At 37.4% G+C, this 14,536-nt stretch overlaps 2 protein-coding genes across 3 annotated transcripts; both read left to right on the top strand.

Moving 5' to 3' along the window:
* Nucleotides 1–1,109: 1,109 nt before the first annotated feature.
* Nucleotides 1,110–7,766, top strand: LOC136234615 (uncharacterized). The gene is made up of 11 exons (XM_066024128.1): nt 1,110–1,490; nt 1,570–1,653; nt 1,748–1,921; nt 2,244–2,332; nt 3,003–3,091; nt 3,201–3,304; nt 3,398–3,497; nt 3,626–3,701; nt 5,625–5,739; nt 6,229–6,760; nt 7,270–7,766. Exons 1-11 carry the CDS (start codon nt 1,226–1,228, stop codon nt 7,361–7,363), a joined length of 1,722 nt encoding a protein of 573 aa, XP_065880200.1. The 5' UTR covers nt 1,110–1,225; the 3' UTR covers nt 7,364–7,766.
* Nucleotides 7,767–8,328: 562 nt separating this feature from the next.
* LOC136234589 (protein CHUP1, chloroplastic) lies at nt 8,329–14,438 on the top strand. Of its 2 annotated transcripts, XM_066024125.1 has the most exons (10): nt 8,329–8,381; nt 10,268–10,523; nt 10,717–10,796; nt 10,933–11,703; nt 11,799–13,163; nt 13,267–13,398; nt 13,503–13,684; nt 13,770–13,881; nt 13,960–14,103; nt 14,193–14,438. In XM_066024125.1, exons 2-10 carry the CDS (start codon nt 10,424–10,426, stop codon nt 14,292–14,294), a joined length of 2,988 nt encoding a protein of 995 aa, XP_065880197.1. In that variant the 5' UTR covers nt 8,329–8,381; nt 10,268–10,423; the 3' UTR covers nt 14,295–14,438. The 2 variants fall into 2 exon arrangements, with proteins under 2 accessions (XP_065880197.1, XP_065880198.1); XM_066024126.1 differs by lacking the exon at nt 8,329–8,381 and having other exon boundaries at nt 9,911–10,523; nt 10,720–10,796.
* The last annotated feature ends 98 nt before the right edge of the window (nt 14,439–14,536 follow it).

A 14,536-nucleotide genomic window follows, 5' to 3' on the forward strand; every position in this document is an offset into this window, starting at 1 on the left:
TATTAAAGTATATGGTTTAATAAAAAAAATAAAATTAAAGTATGCATCCATATTTAAAAATTAGGAATTGCATCCATATTATGAATTATTTCTCAAATTTATCCAGTTTATTAATGTTAGGGATAAAATTCCACCATTTTAGACGTTAGAGGTAAAATTACTTCTGACCCAAAACGTTATTTTTGCACTTTAACCCTTAATTAAAATAAAAAGTTAAGAGTTTGTATTCATATGAAGATTTGTATTTAATTTCATAGGCTTTAAATTATATATAAATTTGTGTTTGTATGTAATTTGTATTTTTAATTTAAATTAGACTTATTTTTATTTAATTTCATAGGCTTTTATCGAGCCAAGATTTTATCATTCCGGGCTTTTATTTGATATTCAATTTAGTTTTATATTTAATAATATATTTATTTATTATTGATATTATTAAATTTATTAGAACCATTATTATTATTATAAGTTCATTAATGTCCAATATTATCATGAAAATTATTTTAAAGTCTAATATCATCATTATTGTTAAGTTCGGTAGCATTCAGTTAAGTTCAGTAGCATTTAGTTAAGTTCAGTATTCAGTAGTATTCAGTTAAATTCAGTTCAGTATTCAGCAGTATTCAGTTCAGTTCAGTTCAATTGAGTTCAGTTCAGTTCAATTCAGTTCAGTTCAGTTCAATCCAGTTCAGTTCGGTTCAGTTTTTTTCAGCGATAAAGAACAGAGCCTTAATCCCATGGATATAGGAATAAGAACTACTATTTTACCCATTTTATAAATGGGAATGAAAATTTCCTATCTAAGATGAAAATGAGAATGAAAACGAAAACGAAGACAAAGACGAGGACCAGGACCAGGGTCAGAATAAAAAATGAGGACGAGAAAGCAATCCCATAGACACCCACCCCTCCTAAAAAGTAGTTTTTTACAAAAACAGAAAATATCTGCTTTCTGAAAAAGCAGCATTTTCCAAAGACAACAACAAACGGAACAGCAAACAGCTAGCCAAACCGACCCATAGATTCCAATAACAATTTTTTTTTATAGTAATTTCCATTTCTTATATTATAAGGATTAAGTACAACAAAAGTATAGTTGTCAAGATACCCGAGACGAAGCAAAACATAAGATAGAGAAAAGAAAAAAAATGACGCATGTCTTTCACCAAAAACAAAGCGTAGACAATGCTTGACATTTGATCCATTTTCATTTTCCCAAGTAAAAATGTGTTCATCTGCTACTCATTCTCCTTCCTTCTTGCTACGTATCGCCCTTAAACCCTCTCTTCTTCCGAGGCGCCGTAATCTCTCCTCTTCTCCTTACTTTTTTCTCAGATCCACCAATCCTAGACTTCTCCGCCTCTCAGCTTCCCTCTCCGACAATGTCCGCGACCTCTCTTGGTTCTCTCCTCCCCAGTCCTCCGCTGATGATGACGGCTGTAAAGGTTGGGCTGTTGTTCAAGCTCCTACTCGGAGCTATCCCAAAAAAGGTTCGATTGCCATTCAATTTATTAAATTATTGAAGTTGGCTAGTTCTTTTTCCCCCCCTTGATGGTTTGAGGACTGCAGGCTTCTCTGCCATTCTGATTTTTGGTGCTACTTGTGTCGGTGCTTTTGCGGCTGCTATTGCTTATATCTCGCTCAGTAGAAAAGGTAATGGCAGAATTGTCCGTTTGACTATAGTTTGGTGGTTGGTTGGCTTTAGATAATCGAACTGCACTGCTAAGTCGTTACTCTTTTGTTGCAGGGCTTAAGTTTCAATTTCATTTCCCCTTGAGCGGAGTGGTAAGTCCAACCATTGGTGAAGCAGATAGACTTGAAGCTAAGGATTCGAATTTGGGCGTTTCGAATGAAAATGCTTCCGTTTCTGAGACAAGCTTAGATTCCACGCTCGAAGCCACTGGGGAAACCCTGTCTTCAGGTAATTTTATCGAGACAGTTTCTCATATGTTGCTTTTTTCTCTGCGTCTTTATAAAGTTATACGCCGTTTCTATAGCTTAAGCCTTGAACTATATATTATTCCAGAGAATCCAAGCTAAATTTACAATCTAAAATTTCGGTCAGTTCTGATGACTTTATTACTGTTATATGTGAATCCCCTTACACTCTGTTGGACTTGTTTCGTTGTACATTTCTGTAGTGCGTTTTTTAATCATTGATTACGTTTTCCTGAGACTCCTAATTTCCTCCAATCCCTTTCAAACGTTGGATGTCTTTTTAATTTTAATTTCCCCTACTTTAGTGTCTACAAGGAAGCTTGAACAAGTTAAAATATCAGTGCTTGTGGATTCTACTCAATTTGAAGCTCTATCAGTGTTGAAGAAACTTAAGGTGTGTTGTTGCTTCCTTCTCCTGACACTATAGTTCTTACTTTTTTCCATCAAGGAAAAACTGCAGTTGTGTATATTAATTGCAGTTAAACTTGTCATGGTTGTGTGGAACCAATTGCTTTCTTTATATGCTGCACGGAAACAGAAACGGAAGGACCACAGCAAACTTTATTTCTAAGAAAATTGAGCTAGAAATCGGTAATGGAAACGGAAACAGAAACGGACACGAAACGCTGAAACGCTAGGGAAGAAGAGTTTCCGTGCAACATATCCTTCTTTGCATCTTTGTGTTTGTTATACGCAGTACCTAAATCAACATGTAGAGGCATATGCCAAGCTGTTGAAATTCTCACACCTGGCTGGTAGAAAGATAGGGGGAGAACAAAACAATGTAGATGCACAAATAAATTGCAAATGGACATACTTTGGTGGATTTGAATTAGTGCTTGGGCTATTAAGTAGATTACTTTTGGTGCCAAAATCTGTGTCCAATTGATTTTAATCTCTTGGTCTGATAATTGATCATTTTCGACCTTAAGTTCTGTAACTTTGCTGCAATGCTCTTTGCTATTTCTTTATTCACCCTTGAGCCGTAAATTTAATATTGATGTTATTGGATCTTTTTGTCCAGTTCTGAGCATAAAGATCTCAAATTTAATTAAGGTATGCAGATCATTGAAGATGATGTAAGGGCCGATGAATTGTGCACTAGGAGGGAGTATGCAAGATGGTTAGTCCGTTTGCATTCATTGTTGGAAAGGTATTAGCTTGTCTATGGAAAAGCTGACATTATTATGGAACTGATAATGCTTAAATTCTAATGCAAATGGTCTCACTTTCTCGCTTAGCAATAATTTTTTGGTTTGCAGGAATCCGAAACATAGAATTGCTCCATCTCAATTACTTTCTGGTTCTGTGGTAGCAGCATTTGATGATGTGGGTTTGGAAGATCCTGATTTTGATTCCATCCAAGGTAAAACTTAATTATTATTTTTGTTGCCTTTTGGAGGTTTTCTTTGCCATAATGCTTCCTTAAATATTTGTTTCTGGGGGGTTTGGGGAGCAGCTCTTGCGGAGGCTGGCTTCATACCCAGCAAACTATCTGGGACTAGTTGCTATTCTGATAGCTCAAAGGGAGACAAAAGCTTCTGCTTTCACCCAGAAAGGTATAGGCATATTATAATTTGGTGGAATTTTTTTGGTGAACTTCTGTTTCAGGTGAATTGTTTATTTGTTAATGTGAAGTGTACACATTTTTTTTGCTTTTCATTCGGTAAAACATGTTTTGCTGCAGATTTATTTCTCGACAGGATCTGATCAATTGGAAAGCTCAGTTAGAGTATCAATTTATGCCAGGAATAATAAAACAGGTAAAATATGTTTCAAATGTATGAAATGACTTTGATGAATTGATAAAAAAGACAACAACAACAACAACAACAAAGCCTTAGTCCCGAAATGATTCGGGGTCGGCTAACATGAACCATCATATAAAACCGTGAAATCAAGTCGTGTCAGCGACACAAATTCTCTCCCTCCACTCTTTCCTATCCACTACCATATTTTCCTCAATCCCCAATAAACTCATATCACTCTCGATCACCCTCCTCCAAGTTTGCTTAGGTCTTCCCCTACCCCTCACCACTACATCCCTTTGCCACTCTTCAGTCCTCCTAACCGGCGCATCAAGCGCTCTTCGTCTTACATGGCCAAACTACCTTAGTCAGTTTTCCCTCATTTTATTCTCAATAGATGTAACCCCTACTTTTGTCCTAATTATTTCATTACTCATTCGATCCTTTCTCGTATGACCACACATCCATCTCAACATACGCATCTCCGCCACCGACATCTTATGAGTGTGACAGTGTTTCACTGCCCAACACTCCGTACCATATAACAGTGCTGATTGTCGTGCGGTAGAATTTTCCCTTCAATCTATTTGGCATGCCGGGGTCACAAAGGAAACCCGTAGCACTCTTCCACTTCGCCCAACCAGATTTAATCCTATGAGCAACATCTCCATCTACTTCTCCATCCGTTTGGATAATAGATCCTAAATACCGAAAGCAATCCGATGCCTGAACAACTCTCCCATCTAGGGTGATTGTCCCTGCCTCCCTACTCCTATCGCCGCTAAACTTACACTCCAAATATTCCGTCTTACTTCAGCTCAGCTTAAAGCCTCTAGATTCTAAAGTTTGTCTCCATAGTTCCAACTTCCTCTTGACGCCTTCTTTCATCTCATCAACCAACACAATATCATCTGCAAACAACATGCACCATGGTATACCATCTTGAAGTGAACTCGTTAGTTCATCCATAACGATGGCAAAAAGAAATGGGCTTAGTGCAGAACCTTGATGCACTCCAATCGTAATAGGGAACTCTTCAGTCTTCCTAACACTGGTGCGTACACTCGTGCATGCTCCCTCATACATGTCCTTTATGATGTCAACATATTTCCGCGAAATGCCTTTCCTTATTAGGGCCCACCAAAGTACTTCCCTTGGTACCTTATCATATGCCTTCTCCAAGTCAATGAAAACCATATGCAAGTCTTTCTTCTTATTTCGATAGTGCTCCATTAATTGCCTCATTAGGTGGATGGCTTCCATAGTTGATCTTCCCGGCATAAAGCCAAACTAGTTTTCCGAGATCTTCACCGTCCTCCTTAGCCTTTGTTCGATCACTCGCTCCCAAAGTTTCATAGTGTGACTCGTTAATTTGATTCCTCGATAGTTGGCACAATCTTGGGCATCGCCTTTGTTCTTATACAACGGGATTAGGATACTTTTCATCCATTCGGATGACATCTTATTGTTTCTCCAAATTTTGTTGAAGAACGTCGTCAACCATTCGATTCCTCTCTCTCCCAAACATCTCCAAATCTCAATAGGGATGCCATCAGGTCCTACTGCTTTCTTCAATCTCATCTTATTTAATGTCATTTTGACTTCACCCTTTTGAATTCTCCGTATGCATTCACGATTTATCATATCGTGAGGGATACTTATATCTCCAACCTCTTGTCCGCGATCTCCATTAAATAAGTTATCAAAATAGGACCTCCATCGTTCCTTGATATCCTTATCTCCAACTAGGACTTTTTGGTCCACATCCTTCACACATTTAACTTTTCCGAGATCTCGCATCTTCCTATCTCTCATCCGAGCAATTCTATATATGTCTCTTTCCCTTTTAGCCTCTTTGATAAAAAAAGACAACTTGAAAAAAAAAAAATCAACAGATCTGTTTTCTAGCTTTTAAAACCTGACTTGTATACAGTTCAGATGTCAAGAACAAAAGTAGATTATATGGATGTGAAGGAGATCAATTCAGATGCATCACCTGAACTTCTTGTTGACATGTTAGCTGGGGACAAGAGCATAATCAGAAAAGTCTTTGGTATCTGCTTTTCCTCTATTACCATCTTCCTTTTTCTTTTTAATAAAATTGCTTTGAAATTGGAGCTGGCTTTCTTATATAGCTCATTGCTGCTTAAGAAATCAGCCTTTTTAAGTGCATTTTTTTGAAAGAGAAGATTTGACCGGTACTTATGTGTTGATCATGCATTATAGAAGTGCAAAACTTCATGTCGGCCAGATCAGAAAATATGACAATATTGCTGCTTTTGACGAGGAAATAAATTCTCTATATACCAATTGCTAAGGCACACATAAAAAACAATTAAGAAAGGTCAAGAGGATTATATTTCACTGTGCTAAGATTTTGCCAGGTTATTTTAGGTCATTTCAATATATATTAATTCCTTTTTCCTCTTTCAGAGGTCGGAGAAGAGATGGTGTTATGGGTGGAATCAAACAGTTTCACACACAAAAGTTCAGTTCCAGTGAAACACATATGAATTGACTAACATTGCTTAATTTTACTCAGGAAAAAGTAGGCGGTTTCAACCAAAGAAACCTTTAACCAAGTCACAAGCAGCAGTGACACTGACAAGTGGCCGGATGGCTGAAGCAGTTCGCAATGAAATGTTAAGACTGGAAGCTGAGAATTCTTTGAGGCAAACTGCTTTGGAGGAAATAAGGTGTGAGTTGCTTGACAAAGGAGATATAGAAAGGTTTTGGAATGAAAAAATGGATGAAGAAAGAACCTATGGGGATGAGATTCAGAAGTCCTATATTGCAGCTTTACATGATTTGGAAAAAGAGAAAATTGTTCAGGAAAAAACTTTGGCAGAGTTGTTGAAGGAGAAGGCCGCCATGGACTGTCAGAGGCAATTGCTTCAGAGTTTGAAACAAGAGGTTGATGAGATGTCGGAAAGGCTTGTATCTGAAAGGGCTATGTATGTGTCCGAGCAGTGTAGTGTACAAGAATTGCTTAATGAATTACAGACCAAGCAGGAGGGGACACTCGATACAAAATCTATATTGGAAGCTGAAATAGAAGCTATTAAAATTCTTAGGTACATATAATATTTTATCCATCTAGTTTATCATCATCATTGTTTTGAAGCTCGATCTATCGATGAACGGCAAGCTCTATTCATTTTGATAGTTATGTTGAAGTAGTGTGCAATTGGGCTAGAATCCTGGGAAATGTGTTGAAGTATGCAATTCTATCATAATTTCCGAGTCAGTAGATTAGAAGTGTAGGACAGCCAAACTTGTGGTAGATAATATATTTTGTTTTTGAGTATGTGTTGATATCCCAGTTATCCCAATCTGAAGACTGTTGAATAGATTTCTAAGATAGAGATTATGTGTCTAGCTTTATGATTTGACTGTTCTTTTGCTGTATATACTGTCGAAGAAGAATATTCTAGAACAGGCTGATAAACAAACTTGGATGTATTCATAAGTATATACTATGGTAACTGCCCCTTTGGTGACCCTTATGCAAACTGTGTATGGTAACATTCTGGTTTTGATTTTGGTATGTAGTAGTTCTAATCACTTGAAGCATGTAATGCAGGTCCTGGATAGAGGATGAAGCTAGGAAAAACCAAGCCCGAGCTAAAGTTCTCGAGGAGGTAGGACGGAGATGGAAATGGGACAACCAATCGTGAGTACAACAGCTCCACACTGGACATGACACAATAAATGCGTGCTCTTTAATGAGGATTTTGTACAAGACGGTGTTTGATTCTGTAATATGGAAAGCGCGGCTATGGCCAGTGTTTACAAGTTTGCTACTTCCGGTTTTATTAAAAGAAGCAAAGAATTGATGCCATACAAATCTATATTAACAGTTTGATCTTCAATTATACGTTCTGTATTTATGCCCTCCAGCAAATCCTTGAGGATGGTTAAAAGCATTAGGTGATTGGGATTGGGGTCAGTATTGTATAATCGTTTTCGCAACTTGGTATATTTGATTGGTTTCATTATTGATTGGAGAATATGCAGGCATACAATGAAACGATAGGTGAATATGTTTAATGTCAAAGCACCAAAGAACTCTGATCAATATAAGTGTTAAGTAGAAGCAAAAGTTGATCAATATAAGTGTTAAAGCCTAAATCATTGAGTTAAAGTAGAATCAAAAGTTGAATATAAGTGTCAAAGCCTAAATCATTGAGTTAAAGTAGAAGCAAAAGATGAATTAAGAGTTAAAATGACCCTCAAACTTGGCAGTTAGGATTGATGCAATTTTCATAAACTTTTGGAACTAAAACTGATCAATTTGTATTCTGGTTAATTTGTCAAAATTTGTTAGAGGTGAATTGATGCGATTTGAGCTAAACTTTACAGACCTTATTGACTCTTAATTGAGCAAAAAAATGGCAATCGTAAATTTGTTGGATGCAATTATTTTACTTAGAAGTTGCAAGTCTGTTGTGGATTATTTCCCTATTTTCTACAAGTTGAGATGATGATGCACTGTGTGCCTGAACAGAATAAAGCATTAGCAATTTTGCATAAAGTAATTAACGTTAAAAGTTTAGGGTAAACAAGTAAAACTAGCAAGTTAAACAGTGATATGATTTATATTCAAAATTTTCAAATTAGTCATTCCCTCTCTCTCTTTCCTGCTCAGGTGACTACAAGAGCTTCTTTCTTGCTATATCTAAGCATTACAGACAGGTATGCATTTTTCCTAGTTTTAATATTTCAAATTAAACTCCATTCTCTTTTCAGCTTCGATAGATAAAAACTTTACTAGTTGATGCTTTCTTGTCGAAACATTTAGTTTGTCTTTTATGGAGTTATCTGCTACCTAGTTGTTGTGCGATTTATTACTACTTCTTTTGTTGTTTTCATGTGAAATTATCTTGTTTTTGACTGAAAAATATAATATTGTCGTTGAGAAGCCCATGGCCACCGGATTCGTTAGGAATTTGGATAATAATTTGGCTTCTACTGTTTGTAGTGGAGACCACTATATTTAAGACTCAGAAAAGGAGTTTTCTTCGTGTTTTTTCTTTTTTTATTTCTGTCTTTTGATAAGTCGGTTTTGCTTTTTCGCACTAGATAGTAAAATAGAATAGAAGTGTTGGATTAGAATTAAAAAATTAACTAACTTCTATAACTATCAATAAAAGTAAAGAGGAAATATGAATAGCTGAATCAAATAATAGAACAACAAATTCTTTGGCCAAACATTGGTTTATGTTGTTAAGGCTCCTGTCAATGTTGTATGTTCCTTAAGAAAATCTGTTGTCCCCATCTTTCTATCCTCTAGTTTGTCTTTCATTCAAATTGTTGTGTCATATTTATCTTACTTTAATCAAAGTTAATCAGAGTAAATCATAGTCAATAGGGTTAAAGTAGGATAAAAATGCCACCGGTCGTAAATTGAAGGAGAGACAGCTGAGAAAAAAAAAAAAAAATGGAGACAACAGATTTTCTTCCGTCTTCCCTATCTTTGCCAGGTCATTGGTTTTTTTTGTTATGCTAACTGTGTGTTTAGAATTACCTTAATCCTGCCACCCAAAACATAGAGATGGATAATTGCACATGGTTTTTCTGAAAAATATCCAGTAAGTCAGGTACATAAAAAAATTAATAGAGATTAAATCCAAAAAGGCAACATGTGATTTTGTTAGTGAATCAGCAAAAAGTTGGGGTTATATCTGTACATGGTTGGCTTACATCTTACCAATGCTGCAGTCCATTGCCTACAATTAAATCTCAGCCTTATCTTACCTATATCTGCCTATTATTCTACCTTATGTTGCAAATGCCAAAAAGAAGCTGACCCTACCTTTATGATTTATTCTTAGCCTGGACCACTTTCTAGATGGAGGATAAGATTAATCTAATGGCTATTTTATGGTGTAAAAAAAAATCTATTATATATTCTTTTTCTTAAAGAAAAAAAATACAGCCTTAAAAAACCTCACGAGTTTGGATCAAGGAAACACATCCAGAAAGCAGTCAAAAAGTAAAATAGAATACCAACAAAAAGTGTAAAAGTCATAATCTTCACTTTGACATTGCAAAAACTAAGATTGGAAGCGTATAAGCTTTATTAAAAAGTGAATATCCAGAACATGGTATATTCAGTCATAGGGTTTGAGTTAATTTAACAAGAGTATTTATTTGGTAGGGAGCAGAACTCAGCGTTAGCTACTTGTAATAGCCAACAAGATGCCATTTATAGTGGGGGCATAGGGTGAGACAAGACAGTTAGTTAGGTTTACCTTCCCCGTTCTCCTATTTAACACCTTTATCTCATGTATGCCTCAAACTAGATAGTAGAACAAGCATATTATTTCTTAAACTTACTGCTTCTTCTGTCTCCCTCACCCTTGTTTTCTGGTTTGGGTTAACTCTTATGTATTGTTTTGAAACAGAATGGTAAATTTGTCAATTTCTTCTACAAATTTGTCAACATCTATTTTGAAGAAAAACTGGCCACTTGTTACATTGACGTGCTTATCAAATAGTCTTTGTTGCGAACCCATATTGCCTTTTTAAGGTCTATAACATGATAAGATGATAATGAAAATTTTATTGCCTTGTATTAGTCTGCGGTTTACATAGGTAAAGCTTCCCTTGCCTGTTGGAGATTCAGAGACTGATGGCTTGAATAGTCAGTTATGGGGTTAGGGAGAAATGGATAGAGATGTATCTTTGAATTTGCCTGTTTCTGTACATGAGATTCTGCTATCAACAATTCCTACATGATAGTCAGGTTAGGCTTCTTGGTTGCTGCTTCAATTGCAGCCTATGCAGTTAAGCAGGCTAACCTTAATAATTCCGGAGCATCAACCAAACCGTCAGGTAATTTTTCAACCAACTTATGTTCATTTGATGGTTTGTTGGCCTTCCTAATTGTTACATGTATTGTTCATTGATTTTGCATATAAAAATATGGCTTGTAAGTTATATGAGGAACGGCCATTGCTGTTTCCATTTTGTGCTTTTTACTTCATTTTACCGCTACTTATGGCTGGACTGCTGAATTGAAATTCAGAAGATGGTGAGCAACACCGAAGCAACAGGGGAGACAAAGAGCAGTTTACTTATTCTGATGATTTCCTCAAAGACAAGGACGTAAGTAAATGAAAAACAAATTCCAATCTCATTTTTTTTTACTGCGCCTAATATGGCTTTGGTTGCATATGTCTTTGGAATAATTAGATACCGTTTTCATTGTTATTCAGTACATTTTTGCAATTTGACATTGCAGGGGGAGGAAGAAAAAGAAGAAGAAGAAGAGGAAGACGAGGAGGAGGTCAAGCTGATAAGCAGTGTGTTTGACCGAGCTCCAGGGATTGCATCTGACTTCGAAGATGAGGATATTTTACCAGAATTTGAAGATCTTCTTTCTGGGGATATTGAATATCCTTTACCTACTGACAAGGTTGGCAGAGCAGAGAAAGATAAGATGTATGAAAAGGAGATTGCAAACAATGCAAGTGAACTAGAGCGTCTGCGGAACCTAGTAAGAGAATTGGGAGAAAGAGAGGAGAAACTTGAAGGTGAATTGCTTGAGTACTACGGCTTGAAGGAACAAGAATCAGACATCACAGAATTACAAAGGCAGCTTAAGATAAAGACAGTTGAGATAGACATGTTGAATATAACCATTAACTCCTTACAAGCCGAGAGGAAGAAGTTGCAAGAAGAAATTGCTCTAGGGGCCACTGCGAAGAAGGAATTGGAGATGGCAAGGAACAAGCTAAAGGAGCTGCAAAGGCAAATTCAGCTTGATGCTAATCAGGCAAGGGGCCAATTGTTGTTGCTCAAGCAGCAAGTTTCGGGTCTTCAAGTCAAAGAGGAAGTAGCTTTCAAGAAAGATGCAGAACTTGAGAGGAAACTCAAGGCTGTGAAGGAGTTGGAGGTGGAAGTTGTGGAACTTAGAAGGAAGAATAAAGAGCTTCAACATGAAAAAAGGGACTTGACTATTAAGCTAGATGCTGCACAAGCTAAAGTAACATCTCTTTCCAACATGACAGAAGTAAGAGCCATACTATCTTTTATCAACAAAAACACAGCTTAAATATCTTATGCATGTGCTTAATTTCTCTATCCTTGTATCTCGTGGTGCTGCAGAGCGAAAAGGTTGCTGCTGCAAGAGACGAGGTCAATAATTTGAGGCATGCAAATGATGATTTAGTAAAGCAAGTGGAAGGACTTCAATTGAATAGGTTTAGTGAAGTTGAGGAGCTAGTGTACCTTCGTTGGGTCAATGCATGCCTAAGGTATGAGCTTAGAAACTACCAAGCACCTCCAGGAAAAGTTTCAGCCCGTGATCTCAACAAGAATCTGAGTCCCAAGTCTCAACATAAGGCTAAACAGCTAATGTTAGAGTATGCAGGATCAGAACGTGGACAAGTGGACACAGATGTTGAAAGCAACTTTTCTCATCCATCTTCTCCTGGAAGTGAGGACTTTGACAATGCCTCCATTGATAGCTCCACAAGCAGATATAGTAATATGAGTAAGAAACCTAGTTTGATCCAAAAGATTAAGAAATGGGGAAAAAGCAAAGATGATTCAAGTGCTTTTTCATCCCCATCAAGATCCTTTACCGGAGGATCGCCAAGCAGGAGAAGCGTGAGCCTTCGATCAAGGGGTCCATTGGAATCCTTGATGTTGAGAAATGCTAGTGACAGCGTAGCCATCACTTCATTTGGGAGGATGGAGCAAGATGTTCCTGACTCTCCTGAAACTCCTCAGAATCTTCCTCCTATCAGAACACAAGTTTCCCCTGGCGACTCTCTAAATTCTGTTGCGTCATCTTTCCACTTAATGTCTAAATCGGTTGAAGGAGTTCTGCCTGAAAAATATCCTGCCTATAAAGACCGGCACAGATTAGCCTTGGAAAGGGAGAAGCAAATTAAGGAGAAGGCCGGGAAAGCAAGAGCAGCGAAGTTCGGTGAAGCTGCAATAGCAACGGAAGGGAGAGACAAGCCTATAAGTTTGCCAGTGCAACTTTCTCAATTAAAAGAGAAAGCAATGGCTTCCGGTAATTCAGATTCGAATTCAAATGACCAATCTACTGATGGTAAGACTGTTGATTCTGAAACAATAAGCAAGATGAAGCTTTCTGAAATCGAGAAGAGGCCTCCTAGGGTGCCTCGTGCACCTCCGAAACCATCTGGTGGTGTGTCAGCTAGTACAAATAGCAATCCTGTTAGTGGAGTACCACCTCCACCACCTGGTGGCCCACCTCCGCCGCCGCCGCCACCTGGTGGACCACCTCGTCCACCTCCTCCTCCTGGAAGCTTGCCAAGAGGGGCTGGAAGTGGTGATAAAGTACACCGAGCTCCTGAAGTAGTTGAATTCTACCAGTCATTGATGAAGCGTGAAGCGAAGAAGGATACATCACCTTTGATTTCTTCACAATCCAATGCACCTGATGTTAGGAGCAACATGATTGGAGAGATTGAGAACAGATCATCATTCCTCTTAGCTGTGTGTTAAACTTTTTCCTTTATTTTCATTGATCTTTCATCTTAATCTTGCAAATTAGTACAAGTTTCACCAAGTAATGATGCAAATCATGTGTAATAATCAGGTGAAAGCTGACGTGGAAACTCAAGGAGATTTTGTGCAGTCGTTGGCAACTGAAGTTCGAGCATCTTCCTTCACCAGCATTGATGATCTGGTGGCGTTCGTAAGTTGGCTTGATGAGGAGCTCTCTTTCTTGGTATGCTTCTCATGTTCATTTGCTTATGAAATGGAATGGAATAGAATCATACTTTGAGACTCTTGGATAAACTGTTGTTTTCTTTTTTGGTATTATTTGATTAGGTCGATGAACGGGCAGTTCTGAAGCATTTCGATTGGCCTGAAAGTAAAGCTGATGCATTAAGAGAGGCAGCTTTCGAATATCAAGACTTAATGAAGTTACATAAACAGGTCTCGTCTTTCGTTGATGATCCCAATCTCTCATGTGACGCTGCATTGAAGAAGATGTACAGATTGCTTGAGAAGTACGTAACAGCTTCTTACAAATTCTTATATAATTAAGAGAATATGAAATTCTAGTCTTACTGTTTTCTTTTAACTTTTTGCCAGAGTTGAAAATAGCGTATATGCTCTTTTACGGACGAGAGACATGGCTACTTCAAGATACAAGGAGTTTGGAATTCCAGTTGATTGGTTATCCGATACAGGAGTTGTTGGCAAGGTATGGTTCATATTGTTTCAATAATTAGAAGTGATTTGATGGTATAAGTTGTTCATAAGAACATGTTCCTTGTTGCAGATCAAGCTGTCGTCTGTGCAATTGGCTAAGAAATACATGAAACGTGTAGCATCTGAACTTGATGCAATGAGTGGACCTGAAAAGGAACCAAATAGAGAGTTTTTGCTTCTGCAAGGGGTTCGGTTTGCTTTCCGAGTACACCAGGTATAATTATTCTCCTCATTTAGTGCCTATTCAAGCTTGCAATAATATGAAAATCGTCATGTATGACATTGGCCTGGATTTGTTACCAGTTTGCTGGAGGATTTGATGCGGAGAGCATGAAGACATTTGAACAACTGAGAAACCGTGTACATTCACAATCAGGAGAGGAAAATAACGAACAAGGATCATAATGATTTTTTCTGTTGTATATTTAATCTTAATTTAGCATTTGATGCTTGCATAGAAAAACAACATTGTATAGGTTCAATATACAACAATTATGAATGAGCCTAATAGAGAGGGATAAGTTAATCTTTATACAGATTAAAAATCTATCAGCACTTTTGTCTTGCCTTATAAACGGATAACATGAAAAGCAGGCACTAGAAAGGAACCCAGAAAATATGGCCTAACTTAAGGAAACAAGAAAGAA

Source organism: Euphorbia lathyris, chromosome 1 (genome assembly GCF_963576675.1).
Source record: "Euphorbia lathyris chromosome 1, ddEupLath1.1, whole genome shotgun sequence".
Taxonomy (NCBI): Eukaryota; Viridiplantae; Streptophyta; class Magnoliopsida; order Malpighiales; family Euphorbiaceae; genus Euphorbia; species Euphorbia lathyris.

Coding starts and splice junctions, on each gene's coding strand:
- LOC136234589 (XM_066024125.1), top strand. CDS start 10,424: ATGATAGTCAGGTTAGGCTTCTTGGTTGCTGCTTCAATTGCAGCCTAT. Junction 10,797..10,932: donor ATTTCCTCAAAGACAAGGAC/GTAAGTAAATGA, acceptor TTGACATTGCAG/GGGGAGGAAGAAAAAGAAGA. Junction 13,685..13,769: donor ATGTACAGATTGCTTGAGAA/GTACGTAACAGC, acceptor ACTTTTTGCCAG/AGTTGAAAATAGCGTATATG.
- LOC136234615 (XM_066024128.1), top strand. CDS start 1,226: ATGTGTTCATCTGCTACTCATTCTCCTTCCTTCTTGCTACGTATCGCC. Junction 3,092..3,200: donor TTGCATTCATTGTTGGAAAG/GTATTAGCTTGT, acceptor TTTGGTTTGCAG/GAATCCGAAACATAGAATTG. Junction 6,761..7,269: donor GAAGCTATTAAAATTCTTAG/GTACATATAATA, acceptor CATGTAATGCAG/GTCCTGGATAGAGGATGAAG.